At 46.6% G+C, this 16791-nt stretch overlaps 1 protein-coding gene across 3 annotated transcripts in view; it reads right to left on the bottom strand.

The window, feature by feature from the left end:
* Positions 1 to 16791, bottom strand: part of LAMA3 (laminin subunit alpha 3) — a 268973-nt gene that overhangs the window by 13172 nt on the left and 239010 nt on the right. For all 3 annotated transcript variants that reach the window (XM_046025313.1, XM_046025314.1, XM_046025315.1), the window contains 6 exons: positions 12569 to 12686; positions 12054 to 12194; positions 8870 to 9009; positions 7983 to 8114; positions 6725 to 6878; positions 3022 to 3191 (listed from right to left, as the gene is read on the bottom strand). In XM_046025313.1, coding sequence (XP_045881269.1) covers positions 3022 to 3191; positions 6725 to 6878; positions 7983 to 8114; positions 8870 to 9009; positions 12054 to 12194; positions 12569 to 12686 — 855 coding nt within the window. The remainder of the gene's footprint in view (positions 1 to 3021; positions 3192 to 6724; positions 6879 to 7982; positions 8115 to 8869; positions 9010 to 12053; positions 12195 to 12568; positions 12687 to 16791) is intronic.

Here is a 16791-nt window from a genome sequence, read left to right as displayed (position 1 = left end):
TCTCTTTGGGAATTTTAAAAAGCTGTATGTGTGTGTGGGGTGGGGGGGTGGGGGCAACTGGACTAACAAGGATTTGATTCAAGCATATGGTAAGTATTTTCTTTCTGTGAGGCATATTTAACACAGAGGTAGAAAAGTATGGATCCACTTTCTCCCACCCACCTTTCGATTTCTTGGACCTTAAGACCCACCTATGATGGAACAGGAATTAAGCAAGCATCATGCAGGAAAAGAAGAAAATGAACGTTAATACTCCTTTGCATGGTGGTTACATAGCGTATGCACATCTGGCTGAGCAAGACTGACTTTGCATGAGAACTTACATTCACGCTTTTACCCACCCACCCACGCATCCAACAAATACTGAATGAGTATGCAGCGTGTGTAAAGGCACTGTGGTGAGCGCTGGGAATGCAGAGACAGAGGTTTCGCTCTTAGGTGTTTCTGGTGTACAGGTGCACTGACAGCAGTGCCTAAAGGGCAGCATGCAAAGGTGGTGGGGGATCCCGGGATCAGCAGGCTGTCACCACCCACTCCTTGGGTGATGGAAGGCAGAATCTTGGTCTCTCCAGCTGAAAGCTTGTATCTCCACTGGGTGCCTCATACACAGCAGGCACTTGACAAACAGTTGAGTGGAATTAAATAATGGAATAGTTGAATTAAATGATAAATGGAAAACTTGGAGGCAGAATCAGGAAGTGGACGAGAAAACGACACGGTCACTTCTCTTTTCTTTTTAATACCGTGAAGCCGAGCAAACGTGGAGATACTTGAATTTTTTTAGATGAGGGAGTTTCCTTGAGGACGGTGTTCTTCAAAGCGAAAGGGAAATCTATATTTGTTAAATTAAACCAACCAGATGGTGACACTGCTCAATATTTCTCTTGCTGGAGCTGCGTGCGGAGGTTTGGAGGATGAGGTTTAGCCAATTTAAGGAGGATATTCGAACCTGCTACAGAATTAAAGTACTTTACATATGTGGGCTTGGTTATCAGGCTTGACATTTGCTTTCCAGAGTTATTTCCTAAAGCAGCTCTCTTTCATAAAAGGCTAACTGACTAACACCCAAAAAAGACTCCAGTGGATTCAAATCCCCGCGTACGAGGCTGCAGCTCAGACGCTTCATTGCTGGTGGATGGAAGCGTCAGGCAGAAAGTGGAGTGGCTTTTTTATACATTCACCAGCAGGAGAAAATAGTGGTGCAGCATTTCAAAGGAGAGGCAACGGATTGCTAGAATATAAATTCGAAGGAGAACAATGGAATAGTCCATATTCGGGACTTGCATGATCCTGAAAATATGCTCATCTATATACCATGCAAAGACGTGCCAACCGTATATTATAACCAAAATATGTTAACCATATATTACCACTTCCCCATTGATTACATATCCTGTGGTGTGACATGGGAAGGTGCTGGGGTTCAGCAGAAGAAGCCAGAGAACTCGCCACACTGAGCATGCTCCGGGAGGAGATGCATGCGAGACAGGAAGGGACTTTGCAGGGAGGGGGAGGGCAGTGTTGGTGGAGGACAGCCAGAGCCCAGGCAGGAGGGTGGGGAGGCTGGGCAGCATCTGCAAGAGACTGCTGTCCCTAAGGTCAACTTGAACAAGAACACAGTGATGGGGAGTGGGCCTTCCTCCCAAGAGGTAGCCCCAGGAAGGGCTAATAACTGAGTGGGACCTCCTTTCTCAGTCTCCATTGGCAAGTCAGGGATCGCCAGCCTTTCCGTGGCACAAACAGAGATGGGGAGCTGCTGGCATAGGGTTCTCCTTCGAACTCCACCCTTCCCCTTTCTGGCCTTCAAAGCTGCCCATGAATCATGCATTTGGCTTACTGAGTGGGCCTCCAAGGGCCGGCTCCTTGCAAGCTACTGCATCCCTCCCTACAAGGACAGCATTATCAGCTCCATTCAAGTGATGAGAAAACTGAGGTGCAAAGAGATGTAGCAACTTGCAAAAACACTGATGATGCCAAGTTCATGGACAGAAAGCTGAGGCTTAGAAAAGTTGAACAACACCCTATGGTACCCATCAACTTGCTGCTCCAAACCCCCTTTGAGTGAACTGGTATAGGGCACCGTGGGTAGCAGTCCCCAGTCCCCGTGCCCTCAGATCTGCAATGGCATATGGGTGACTCCCAGCCAAGGACCGAGCTCAACAGCAAAACTAGAGCCAGGCCATCGATGCCCAACATTGGACTCTTCTAAAGGGTGACCCTTGCTTGCGGGAGCTCCATCATTCACAGGTGCGGGGGCTGTCTCAGTGGAAGGCTCTTCCCACCAGCCCCTGCTCGCTCCACCTTTATCTCCCACAGGACAGTACATCTCTTGCAACATCTAATCCCATCTTGCCACCTGCCTCCCAGAAGACCCACCTGGCAGATGGCCTGAGGTCACAGAGCCAGTGGCTGGGTGGGGATTGAAAGCTAGGTTTTAAAGCCAGGCCATTTTGGCTCCAGGAAATTCTGCTTCTGTACATAAATCGTAAAGGAATTTTGGCACCTTGTTATTTATGTCTCCCAATCACATGAAAATGACAAGCCTTGTTTCCTTACTTTTTTCCCTGACATAATGAATATCTCCGTTCACTCCCTCCTCCCCAGAAGAGATGCGACTTGTTAGCACAAGAAATCCAAAAGGGCTCTCTAAAAATGATCTATGTGGCACTGAGTCTACTTACAAGAATTATTTCTCTCTGACTATAGAATGTCGAGAAGAAAGGTGATTTATCATAGAAATAAATAGCAGCTTTTGAAAGGAAATATCAGTCGTATTTTTAGAACGCCGTCAATTCTACACCAGAGCCCGGCGGACTGTTTCAGCCCTGAGCAGCACATGTCACGTGTGCCTTCCAGCTGCGGGGCGAAGCACACTCGCGCAGTCACGTGCTATGCCCTGCGCGGGCCAGCACCCTTTCCCCAAAAGTGGTGTTGCCACTTCATTAGTGACAGGAGCGTGGTGTCCTGCTGGCTGACCTGCTCTGGGGTACAAATGCGGGGTCGGGTTCTGAGTCAAAATACCTGGTTGTCACCAACTCCTGGGGAATCGTGAACAGCAAGTGGCTGGTGGGTCTGTCCCCAAACCTGAGGGCTCCATGACTGGCCTGGGCCCTGGGAGGTGGTAGGCAAGACTGGGCCTCTCGCCATACCTCCATTCTCCGTGGGAAGGCCACTGGTGTGTCCTGCAATGGCTGCAAGGAAGAGAAGCAAAAACTTAGGAGAGCTCAGTATCAGGGGAAAAGAGTAAAGAATATTTATCTTGCTAAGTGCCTGGTTCAGTTTTTACTCTGATCCTCGGAGATTAACTCAATAGAGATGAATTCATCCTTGGGGACGATGCATGTTCTTCCCATCCTCGACATAAGTCTGGCCTCTTTCCTGACAAGCTGCACCCCCCTGGGGCCAGTGGGTATCCAGAGGCCCTCCCCACCATGGAGCTGTGGGAAAATCATGGCATTCTTGAGAGAGCCAGCATTTGGCCAGCAGCATGAGCCTGCACAGCCTGTCAGAGGAACATGGAGCCACCGACCCGCCACCCCTCTTGGAGCCAGCCATTCCTTTGGGTTTCTGCAGCAGGGCAGTGCAAAACCAGAGAGCAGGAACCAGAAGGGATGTGTGTGTGTGAGAGAGAGAAGGGGCAGGGCATGGGGGTGGGGGCAGCCTGTCTTCACTTTAATCAGAATTGAACCATACACAGAAGTGTATCCTGAGCTAGACGATGCAATGAGCTTTTGAACAGAACAAAGTTTTAATGCTCAAAAACAACTGTAATAAATATCAAGTAGGAGGAGAAAAAATGTTAGGAACTGAGCCTCGCCAGCTGTTCCTCCCTTTTTCTTGGCTAGGAAGAGCCCAGATTTTGATCCCCTGCCCAGGACTCCCTCAAGACTCAGGGCTCAGCAGGCTCCTCTATTTGTCCAACGGGGAGGGCATGGATTTCCTGTGCCAGAGACTGGTTGGTTGAGGGATGAACATGTGACCTCCCTCTTGGCCAATGAGCTTGGAGGGGGAGTAAGGGGCGGGGCCTCTGAGAAATACTTCTTTACTAATAAAGTCCAGTCCAGCGGATCCTTGGATGTGGTGCTGGGCACTGCCCTGGTGAGGATAGGAAACCCTGAGCTACACACGGTGGAGCTGAGATGAGCTTAGCCAGGCCAGGCCTCAATCCCTACTTGTTCCCGAACTGTCTATTACTTCTTCATAGCTCCTCTTACTGTTTAAGCCATTTTACACTTGGAGCTAATAGCTAAAGGTTTTCCAACAAATTTAAATTCCTTCAAGATCAGGTTTTCCATATTTACCCTAAAGATACAAATCTAGAGAAGCGAAGGGGCATGTGCACCCGAATGTTTATAGCAGCAATGTCCATAATAGCCAAACTCTGGAAAGAGCTAGATGCCCATCAACAGATGAAAGGATAAAGAAGGTGTGGTGTATATATATACAATGGAATACTATGCAGCCATCCTGCCTCTGGGCTTTGGGCTTCTGCTCTCCCAGCGGCACCACTCACTTGTCTAAATCCAACCCATCCTCCAGACCCAGCAGGAGTGTCAACCTGATCTCTAGGGCAGGAAAAGCTCTGCCACCCCAGGCCTGGTGCATGTTTTGTGCCTTCCACTTACGTTGTTATGGTGTATAATAACCACAGCTGATGCTCACCTGGGGCCAGGCACTTTGCTACATGTTTTGTGTTTATTACCCCATTTAACTCTCACAGCACCACTATGAGATATTACTTTATATATCCTCGTTATGTTGCAGGAAATAGACCCACAGAGAGTTTGTATAATCACTCAAGGTCACACATCTAGTAAGTGATAAAGCCTGATGCAAACCCAGCAAGTCTGACCCCAAAGTCTAGTCGTTAACCACAAAGCTTTGTTGCTTGTTTGCTTTCGTTCTGTCAGTGAGCTTTCGTTCTGTCAGTGAGCTTTTAGAGGCAGAATTAACGTCTTATTCCACCTAATCTGGGGGCTTGCACAGAACAGGGGCACAACTTGATACAGTGTGTTTGCTGGCGGCTCCCACATGGAGGGTTCCAGCCCCCGCCCCGCCATCTTCTGAGGCCCCCTCAGAGACACCTGACAGGCCCCGCCAGCTTTCTCCCTGGAGATGTCCTGCGGGCTCCTGTCACTCAATATAAAACACACTCCCCCGAGTCTCTTCCTCCAAATACTTGTCCTTCTCCTCTCTCCATGAAGGGCACCTCATCCATCCAATAAGCCAGACTAGATGCCTTGGAATGATATTAACTCCTGCCTCTCCCTTGCCACCCACATTCAATTATTATCCCGGTCCCATACATTCTATCTTCCCAATAGCTTTGGATCCATTTCCTTCTCTCCATCTCCACCATCTCTGGGTTAATTCAGTCTCTCCATAACCTTCAGCCTTCCAGTGAAAGGAGTGAACACATGATCTCATTCCTGATGGAGCCATCCTAAAAATGTTCTTTGCCTAAGAGTAAAATGACTCTCCTCTACGAACTGTATTTCTTCTTAATAGCGTAGAACATTTCGGATGATGTGCTGTCTATTCAACTCTTCCAAATCACTGTGCCACAGGGAAAACACTGGCAGGCGAGCGGCATGGGGCTGATGGTGAGTGAAAAGTGTGTTGAAGAGAAGCGCGTTCATGTTAAGAGGGCACGGGCTGGTGGGGGCGGGGGGCACTGTCTGGTTTTGAATTCCAACCCTGCCTTCCATCTGTGGGAACTTGAGCCAACTGCTTACCTTTCTACCCTGCAGCATTTTCTTCTGTTAACATGTGGCTAGTCACAGACTCCCTGGCTACTATTACTTAAGGATGGTGATAAGGAAGTTTAGAAGCTTAGTAATACTATTTCCCACACAAGGTTACTTGCAGATTTAGTAAGAAAAGCCACTTAAAGGGCTTAGCGCAATGGCTGGCACAAAGGAGGTACTCAGCGTTACCCATTAATCATTTTAATTGTAACCTCCAGACGTGGGGAGGTCAGACTGTTGACCTCCGGCACAGCAAGGAATTCTTTAAGTCCTAACCCTGTGTCCAATTCATTACGAAGCTTCTGCTCCTTCAAATCAGAAATTGTACTCCTTTTAGCCTCTCTTAGTGCTGTACATTAGAATCACCTGGAAGCTTTACAAGCTCCTGCCACTGCAAACCTCCCCCTCCCCGGTCAAGAGCATCTGACCTGATTGGGTGGGGGGGATGATGCAACCTGAGCCTTAGGCTTTTTAAAAGCTCCCCAGCTGTTTCTAATGGGCAGTCAAGGTCAAACCACACTGGTCTTGGTAAGGCCCGGGTGCGTGCATACATGTTGTCATGAGAGGCAGGGTGGAGGGCTGTCTGTGGACAGGGAAGGGGCATGACTCCTGTATTCTAGAGAACATTGTACCTGTTGGAGACACAACAGAAGTGTCAAAAGAGCAAGACATCCTCTGTAGGACTTGAGAAACTTCAGATTCAATTTGTTCTGTTGGCAAAAATTGCCCAATTTTCACCAAGGTACAAAGTAAAAGAGAGGAAACCTTTTTTTTTTTTTTTTTTCCATTTTGGTATAACCCAACTATTGTTGACCCATCAATCAATCCCACTTCCTGGGGGCACCGACCACCAAGGGATCCGGCGATTTTTACCCTTCACTTCACTCCCACCCCTTCCCCAACATCTCAGATGAGGCAGGATTTGCTTCTGAGAATCCTCGGGGGGGAGAAGCAAAGCCAGTGTTGGGGACCCTTACCTGGTTGATATTGAAAGTGTGGGATTTGTTAAGCCTTGGAGAACCTCTAAGCAACAGGAGGAAAGGCGGTGGGTTTAAACTGCAGCCTCCCAGGGACACGTCTCTCTTGAAAGTTTTACTGGTCAAGTCCAGGACCGCAGGACTCTCTGATTGCCTGGAATGAGGGTGGAGAAGAAAACCACTGTCCAACTCTGAAATCTCAAGGAAGATACGCTGGCAGATAGAGCTGGCTTCAAAGCCACACATTCTTACTGTCCGGCTTTAGGCAAACTTTCATTTCCTACCTGCACATTGTATCTAGAGGAGACACCGGGCTCAGAGAGGAGGACCATGTGCTGTGAGCCACTTCTGCAGTCCCTAAAATTCCCAGCACCTTGCCTTGCTCAAAGGAAGGCTTGAGAAATTTCATTGGCTCGAATGGTTAGGGCTAGGGCAAAGCCAGAGTGCAATAGTGTGTTCTTTGAAACCGGTGTCATTTAGAAATGTGAAAATGAACTATGCGCAGAGGAGAAAAGTGGGCGCTGATGACCTAGAATGATGATGAGCTTCAGGAAACGCTAGAGGCGAGTTTGCAGACAGGTTGATCTTGCTGCATTTGAGAAGGGAGTTTCACAGATAAATCTGCTTGTCTCATGACTGTTGTCTGAGCCTTCATGGACAGTAGGAGGCCCCAAGCGCCCCCACAGGTTGCCAAGGTTCCTGATCAGTCCCGGGCCCTCCTTCTGCTCTGGTGAGGGTTTTGACTTTTATCTAAAAATCAATCATTTTTAATCAAAAGAAAAGAACAGCTGAACATTTGCCTGCAAGCACCAGCCTCCTCTCTCTGTGAAAAGTCACAGTCAGGTTCGACACATGGTGATCTGGTTTCCGAGCAGTGCTTGCCCACGCAAGTCCTCAGCCCCCCAAAACAGGGCAGCACTGATAAAATCAAACTGCATGGTTTTGATTAAAATGGAGTAAAATTTCAGTATGGAAAATCTTCAGGGCCATACTCTGAAAGGTAACTTTCAGTAGACCTTTCCTAAGGTTCTGTGCCAAAGCTGCTCCTACAGAGGGAGGCTGGGCCCTGGGCGGGTGTTTATGGGAGACGGTTTGTTTCTAATGTGTGTATCTTGTCTAAGAAGGTGTTTGAAAGTTGATGCCATGAGAGCCTCACGCAGCACGTGGTGACAAACCCAACTCACTACTAGAGCAAAGAGATGTTCTCCCTGGAGGCAGGTCACGCTTGTCAGCCGCACACCCCGTAAAGGGCACGCACCTCCGGATGAAAACGTTGCTGATACAACCCTCGAAGTGACTCCCGCCCAGATACAGCGGATGCTGGGAACCCGACAAGTCTTGTAGCCTTTGGTTGCTTTTCAGAGTCTGGTCATCAATGAGAAGCCGGAGTCTGGAAGAGGAGGAGGGCAAAACAGAGTGAGAATGGCAGGGAAGGAAAGTTTTTCACCCCAAGGCCAACTTAGGGTCTTTGACTCAGACTCTATATCTTTAACCTAAAGTAACTTGTTCAATGAGGTTTATTTTTAAAGAGCACTGAAATTGTTTTTCATGTATTTCTTTTTTTAATGACATTTTTATTATTCTGTACATACAGAAAGTGCACATATCCTGTGTGCCCAGTGAAATTTTTGCAATGTGACTACACCAATGACACCAGCGCCCACACAAAGCAGCAGAAGCGACCAGCACTCAGGAACCCAGCCATGTGCTCCCTTTTCCCCGTCTGAGGATATAACCCCCAAATCCTGAATTCTGATAAAAGAAATTAACTTTGCCTGTTTTTGAATTTTATATCAGTGAAATCACAGGAGATGAATTCTTCTATGTGCAACCTCTCTGACTCAGCAGGACGCTGCCAAGTTCATCCATGTCATACAGCTGGAGATCTTTTTTGCTCATTACTCGGTTTCATTCCCACCATCTGAATAGACCACAGTTCATTGATCCAGCCCCCTTTGGGCTGACGGATTTTTATTTATTTATTTTTGAAATAAGGACATTGATATAGAACCAGGAAGAAGGCTAAGACTTACTGGTACTATAGTGTTAGCATCAAGGACACATACATCACAAAAAAGATACTAGAAAATTCCATCAAACTAAATAAAAGTCTTAGGACTCTGGCAAAAGTGCTGTCACACTCACCCAGAGTTGTCACTTATCACAGATACGTAATGCAGTGAACCATCCGTGTATGTCTGCGGAGATTTAAAAATCGGGCTGTTGCTATCCCTGGTGTTGAGTTCAATGTGACCATCTTCCAGGGAGATCTGCAGGTTCCGGGTCTGAAACCATCACAGAATATACCCGTCAATGTCATTAATTTCAATACAGAAGTTATGGTCAACATTATGGATAAGACAGTCAGAATGTTTTGACCCAAATGTTTTGACTTCACTATTTCAGTTTAAAGATTATTTTGGAATATTCTGACTCTGTGTTTATGAATATAAAAGTCTTATGCAGATTATTTTCAACACTGATGAATCTGTCAAAAGCCTCTTATGGACCTACATCCATAAACTAATTTTTTTTTAAAGGTTTTATTTATGTGACAGAGAGAGAGAAAGCACAAGCAGGCAGAGCAGTAGACAGAGGGAGAGGGAGAAGCAGGCTCCCCACTGAGCAAGGGGTCCAGTGCAGGGCTCTATCCTAGGACCCTGGGATCCTGACCTGAGCTGAAGGCAAACACTCAACTGACTGAGCCACCCAGACTCCCCCACCTTTTTTTTTTCTTTTTTCTTTCTCCAATTTAACTTCTCCATCAATGATACAAAACAGTTTTTTTTTTTTTCTGAAGTTATTTTCATTAGGATCAATTCTTTTCTGAATCAATTTTGAGATGAAGACTTGATTCATCCCTTTCTTAAAATACATGATCATAGCAATGATATCTTCTCTTTAGTCATTATGAATTTTTAATTTTCTGGTCATAATTTCTAGCAAGTTCAATTTTCTTTTTTTTTTAAAGATTTTATTTATTTATTTGACAGAGAGAGAGAGAGAGATCACAAGCAGGCAGAGAATCAGGCAGAGAGAGAGGAAGGGAAGCAGGCTCCTGGGTGAGCAGAGAGCCCGACGTGGGGCTCGATCCCAGGACCCTGGGATCATGACCTGAGCCGAAGGCAGAGGCTTTAACCCACTGAGCCACTCAGGTGCCCCACAAGTTCAATTTTCTAATGTCAAACTCTACAGACTGAAATTCTGGCATGATGATGTAGTTCTGTCAACTCTTAATAAAAAAAATATGTGTAGTTTTTAGAGTTGTCATTTTAATTTTGTTGACTTTTTTCTATCAAGTACAATTTTTCCAGTTTTCAATAAGATATCTTCACTCAGTGAGCTTTTAATCCAAAACAATTTTTATGGGGGTGGCTGGGTGGCTCAGTGGGTTCTCAGGGTCCTGGGATCAAACCCCACACTGGGCTTTGCACTCAGCAGCGAGCCTTCTTGGGGATTCTCTCTCTCTTCTCCCTCTGCCCCTCCCCTGCTCATGCTCCCTCTCTCAAATAAAGAAATCTTTAAAAAAAAAAAATAGAACAATTTTACAGTGTGTGGTTGTCACCACTGTCAGTTTTATTTTTATTGTTTTCAATTGGTAATTTTCATTATGAACTGGATAAATGTATGCCTTAGCTCACCCACTATGAGTTGAGGGCAGTGTTCCTGGGATATCTCTAGGATCCCTCCCTTGTCTAGGAGTGATCCCCTCTTTTGCTAAGTCAACTCTTCTGCCAGCCTTTGACCATTTGTGTATTGTGTACTCCGTGTCCCTACCCTTGGCAGGGGAAACAAGCACTAGATGTCAAAAGAGCTAGGTTGAAACATCGTACTTTGACAGGAAGGGCCCTCTTGCAGTCAAAATGCTGGCACATGCTTCTTCAGGGGTAGTTTAAAAAAAAAATCTCTAGCAGAGTCGGGGTTTGGGGGGTAGAGACAGAAAAAAATGAAACAAATTGGGATCGGGAGGGAGACAAACCATAAGAGACTCTTCATCTCACAAAACAAACTGAGGGGTGCTGGGGGGAAGGGGGTAGGATGACGGGAGTGGGGTTATGGACACTGGGAAGTGTGTAAGCCTGAAGATTCACAGACCTGTACCCCTGGGGCAAATAATACATTATATGTTAATAAAAATAATTAATTTGAAAAAATCTCTAAAGGCTGATGAGCAAATATATATCAAGAGAGACAAGGCCGGGCGCCTGGATGGCTCAGTGGGTTAAAGTCTCTGCCTTCAGCTCAGCTCAGGTCATGGCCCCAAGGTCCTGGGATTGAGCCTCGCATCAGGCTCCATGCTCGGCGGGGAGCCTGCTTCCTCCTCTCTCTCTCTCTGCCTACTTGTGATCTCTGTCTGTCAAATAAATAAAATCTTAAAAAAAGAGAGAGAGAGAGAGACAAGGCCTTCTAATATGGCATCACCACAGAATCTGCTACCATTCTTCCTTTTTTAAAAAAAATATTTTATTTATTTATTGGACACAGAGAGAGAGATCACAAGTAGGCAGAGAGGCAGGCAGAGAGAGAGGAAGGGAAGCAGGCCCCTGCCGAGCAGAGAGCCCATTGCGGGGCTCGATCCCAGGACTGTGAGATCATGACCCGAGCCGAAGGCAGAGACTTAACCCACTGAACCACCCAGGCGCCCCCCATTCTTCCTTTTGACAAATACTAATGTTTGTTGTGCAGATAATTCTAAAGAAACAAAGCCAAGAATGTCAATATTCTACTTCTACGCTAAAATCTGCTTCATTCCACAAGGGGATTTCTAAATATTAGTTAACATTTATACCTACATAACCGCACAAGGGAAATCCTATGAAGCTGTAGAGGGCATCATCTTGTCTCTCTGTTGTACATGAACAAAGAACCAAGGACCCTATCTTCTCTCATTCCCCAGACGTAAATATTGTCCAATCAGCTCCTGCTGCAAAAAAGGAATCTGAAGAGCTATCTTCTGTGGCATCAAAAAGGAACAGTGGGGAGACATTTGGATTTTTTTCTTCTATCGAAAACTTCAGGCTCCATTATTACTTTCAACAGTTATAATTCACCTTAACTCATGAAATAGACCCAGGAAGAATGAAAACGAGTCCATGAGTACATACAAAGTCAACTCTGTAAACTCTAAATGTACTTTCTTAGCCTTATTTCGTTTAGGACTTGCCCCACGATGACGGGTAACCTCCACGGTTGAAACAGGCAGTGTCATTTACCGTGTGATGATGGATGAAATGCCCAACTAGTTTACCTTCAAAATCTCTCTATTGTTTTTGACATCAAACTTGATTCAGGTTTAAATCTTATTCAGGATTCATACAATATTTCATACCTGTGCCTGGAGATTAAATAACATGCCACTGGGCTGAAAGGTCTGAAACCCAAAGGAGGCCTGGAATTCATTGGGCAAAGGTAGGTCCAAATCGGTGAACCTCAACTGTCCACCCCTGGAGAATGAGGCAGATCGCACGAGCTGAAATGCAAATGTGAAATAAATTACTGGCATTGGAATGATTTGCTGGCTGACATTCAGGATCTTATTCTGTATCTTCACCTGACCTATCTAATGTGGTTTCCATTGCCTCAGAAAGAAACACAGTTTGCTTTTCTGCATGAGTTTTGTGTGTCAAGTTGGTATTTTTTCTTTCCTACAAATGTAATATGCAGACTGGAAGGGGTTCTGTGTCTTGCAAACATGGGGGATGTAGACATGAATCAATTCACCATAATACTGTGTGCTACCGGAAAAACTCAAAAGTTGGTCTGTAAATGAATACAGGGCTGTAAAGGAGTACGAGACAGGCTGGCTGGGGAGCAGCGCTACCCTGCACGGTTTTGAATTCTTACCTTCCAGTCTTCCGAGCATTTTTTGGTGACTCCCACAGTGTCATTCAACCTAACAACACCGCTGGTTTTCTTCAGATTTGTCATGCAGCCTCGGAAAGCAGGTGTAGAAATGTTAAACCTGATTTGGGGTACAAAAAAAAGAAAGAGATGTACCAGACCAGGCTTGTCTGAGAACTGGAGCTGAAACTCTCCCTGCCATCTGGTCCTTCTCACCCACAAACGAGTACGTGTTCTGTGGGTACCTGTTCTCATGGGATTTCTACAACACTACTTATTTTGTGAAGCTGAGAAAGTCGACTTCCTTTCTCTGCGATCCCGCATTCTCAGCTTTAAAAATGAACATGATAGTGTTGACAGAAGAATGGCCAGTGTCCTCAAAAAGTACAGAGACAGAAAAGGTAGATCTCTAGAACTGCTCCCTGCTCTCCTTCCAGAGTTGTGGTGATACAGGGTGACTAGGAAGTGTATCAACAAATGAACAGACCATAAATATTAGATAAATACATATTAATAAGCACATTATTTATTAGAGCCAAGAATGCCCTAGAAAAGGCTTTGCTTTTTTTCTGTCCACTTTTAAGTTAGTTACTGTTAACTCCATAGAAACAAATGGTTGCACTTTGGTTCTAGTCAGTGATGAAAAAATGTGGCTTGGTATTTCATCCAGGCCAAGCTGGAACAATGGAAAGCATTGTGAGGATTAAACAAGTTAATGCACAGGAATTCTTGGCATTGCGTGTGGCTGTGACTGCTCAGGGGCTGTTTCAGAGAGCTCAGGGCTCTGCACCCACACTGCCTGGGTTCAAGCCCTATTCCGGTGACGTAACTATCCTGTGACTGTTTCCTCCTTCCTACAATGGGAAATGTGTTCATCTGTCTCATGGGGTTGTTGTGAATTTAGGCGGGAGTTAAGATGTGTGCCCCACTGAAATGGTGCCTGGGACGGAGTGAGGACCCCATGTGAGGTGGCAAGGTTAAGAACTCCCCCCTTATGAGGAGAGTCCTCATAACTAGAGCAGTTTCTTTCTACAGCAACTCTGCCTTTGTGACTACCTTGGCATTCTGCCCACCACTTTTTTTTTTTTTTGACATTTCCCCTTTGATTTGACTTGGATTTGTCTGGAGCTGACTTCACATAAAACATTAACACAGATGAACTGACTGGAGTCCAGGCAAATATTTGTGTTTCTTAAACAAATGATGTACGGAGGAAAACACAAAGCTGCTTTTCTTATAAGTCCCTAAGGCGGCTCACCTTTCTAAATGGAAATGTATCTGCATTCATTTATTCAAATCATTATAAATAGTTGAGCTACAGGTAATGCGCGTTAAATTAAATTTCATTAGAAGGAAAAGGAAGAAATGAATCCTCACGGGCATGGCAGCTTGAGTGTAATTATTTTATGAAGATGACTTTTTGCCTCAGAAAAGAAGGAAAATTCCTATTACCTGCTAGAGCTCATCTATTTACACATATTTTATCATCCATTCTCTCTTGGGTTTCCGTGGGGTTCGGACCCCTCACTATCCCCTGAGGTCCTTCATTCCGTATAGTCTAGGTCAAAGGTAGGAGAGAAGCAGAGGGGGAGGAAAGGCAGCTGGCAGATCCATATGGAGCCCTATTTTGTGTAAGGCACTGTTTGTTATTCTAGCCTCACCATGACCTTTCCAGGGAGGCATTTTCCTCTCCAACGTTCACCGAGCTCTTACCATGGGCTGGCACTGCCCTAACTCCTTGACTCGCTTTGAATCGTCACAGGACCCTGAGAGATGAGGAGCTACTGTGACCGTGTCCCTGAGGTCACACAGGGAGGAATGGGGAGACTTAGCAACCTGTCTAAGGTCATGTGGCAAGGAAATGGCAGCTCTGGGATCTGAGTGGTCAGCGTGTCCCACCAGCTAGGGTGACTCAACGTCCCTGCTGTTTACACTTACACAGTCTGTGTCCCCATGGTGCTCGGAAGAGTTACGAGTCTTTCCCATGGGAGAACAGATATCTCCAGCAGGTTAAGATGGAGATCTAGTTCCACTCTTCTGGGGCGTTCTGGTTACTCTGGCACATCAGAGGGCCTAGACTTGCACGTTTGCTCCAGAGGCAAGGGCTGAACACACTTGCTAGGGGGATGTGATCGTGTAGGGGGTGCAGGCTGCTGTATTGGAGGGTTAGCACGCTGGGGGTGGATGTGCACTGGGGACCAGGCCATTCATGAAGGCCTCCGCGGTCCACGCCTGCGGTGGGCAGATTTCAGAGCCACAGGAGCCGAAGGAAATCCTAAACTGAGCAAATGTGCAACAGATCCATGGCTGATTTTTACTTTTTGAATTATGTTCATTTTCGTGGTTTATTATTACACTGACACAATGGTGTAGCTCCTCAGGAAAGATTTCCCGCTGGCTGGAGAGCCTCTGGCGTTATCGGGATGATTCTCTCGTCTCATGGAAAGCAGATAGGATTAATAGATTCTGATTTCTGATTGGAATCCTGAAAAAGTCATTCCCAGATCTGGGCCCCCATTCCTAGAAGACACGCGATAGTGGAAGAGGAGAAAACAGGGCGTCTACAACATCTCTCAGTCAGAGCTGCTTTCGCGATCATGCTGGCTGGCTTTGCTCCGGAGTAGGCTTAAGGGCTACTGTCTGCGAGGGCCTTCTCCTCAGCTGGGGTCAGAACACCCGCCTCCTTTGGAAGAACTGCTTGCTTGCCCCTCAGAGCTTGGTTATGAGTGATCAGCAGGACTCCTCTCTGTCCACCCGCCCCCCGGTGACCCACGTCAGAAGGAGTTTCATCAAAGATGTCGCCAGAGGGATGCAGCAGGGCCAGAAACAGTCAATTCCGCTTAGCATTTTATTTGCAAGGGAGTAAAAGGCCAGTGAAATCTTTTGACGGGCTGCTACCTCCTACATTTTCCATGTTCTTATGATTTTAATAAAAAAAAAATCAAGGTACAAACTTGTCCAGAAAAAAGAGTAATCTCTTGTTTGGAAGACTCTAGGACAGATTACTAGGACATGTCCATTCTGTATGGACATCTATCTGTATATGCATAACTAGACCCATGTACCGATTTCTTAAATGGATAGGGATGATAAGGGAAAGAGAAAGAAAGGCTGAGTGCTGACTTAACTCAAGGTCACATCGCTCTTTGGCGGCTGAGTCAAAACTAGAAGGACTTCTTTTGATTCTTACCGACTACCCTTTTCTAGGAAGCCCTGGCTGACGGGCACCCGCACGTCTATCTGGGGGTCTTGTGCTAACACTGTGCAAATGCAAACCACCAGGCAGGGGCTTCCTTGTTGCCTCCGGGAATTCCTCAGCGGTCTGCGTAAGCCCACCTGCCCCAGAGCCTTGACAAGCACCTGTACCTGAGCTGCAGTCACCCTTTCTCCAGCCCGGACTTCTCTGCAGAGGACCAGGCCTTTCATCCCACCGCTCTCCCCCATCCCACCTGCAATCTCTCGGGCTCCAGGAACTCAGCCTGTCTCAGCCTCAACCTGTCTCAGCCTGAACCCATCCCCCTGCTCCTCTGCGGGTGCTGTCCACTTGCCCAAGTGCTGGAGCAAAACCCAGGTGTTACCCTTAAGCACTTTCTATTTTCCTCCCCAAACCCAAGCAATCGCTCAGTGCTACCTAGCGGATGTCCTAAACAGATTAAGAATCCGCTCCCTTTGCCTTACCTGCACTGCCATTTCCCTGTGGCTGCCTTCATCTCCTGCTTCTGTGCTCATCTTCCAACCACTCTACTTGCCTCTGCCTTTTCCCTCTTGAATCGAATCTCTGTCCCGCACCAGTTGCATTTGATAATGTCCTTTCTCTGCTGGTGTCCCCTGAGTGAGGCCTTACTGTGATTTTCAAGATCCTCTATGTTCTGGCCCCTGCTTTCTGTACCAGCCCCGGGTGGTCTCCCTGGTGTCCTGCAGTTCCTTGGAAGGTCACACTTTCTCCAGCTCTTGGTCCTTCCCATATGCTGATTGTTCTTGTCTCTCAGGGCCAAGCCAGAGGCCACCTTCCTCATGCCCCCACTGGATTAAACTCCCTCCCTGGGCCCCATAGGACCCTGAGCTTCCTTCCTGTGGCACCCACCACACTCTCTGGTCTCCCTCCTGCTATGCTCTGGAGGTTCTGGCCTGCTCACCATCGCCTTCCCTACACCTGCCATACTGCCTGATGTCACTCGACACTCTATAAGTAACTGTGTAAAAAGTAAATAAACGGGAATCTCAGG

Source organism: Meles meles, chromosome 12, assembly GCF_922984935.1.
Source record: "Meles meles chromosome 12, mMelMel3.1 paternal haplotype, whole genome shotgun sequence".
NCBI lineage: Eukaryota > Metazoa > Chordata > Mammalia > Carnivora > Mustelidae > Meles > Meles meles.
This window is presented reverse-complemented; position numbering and strand designations above follow the sequence as displayed.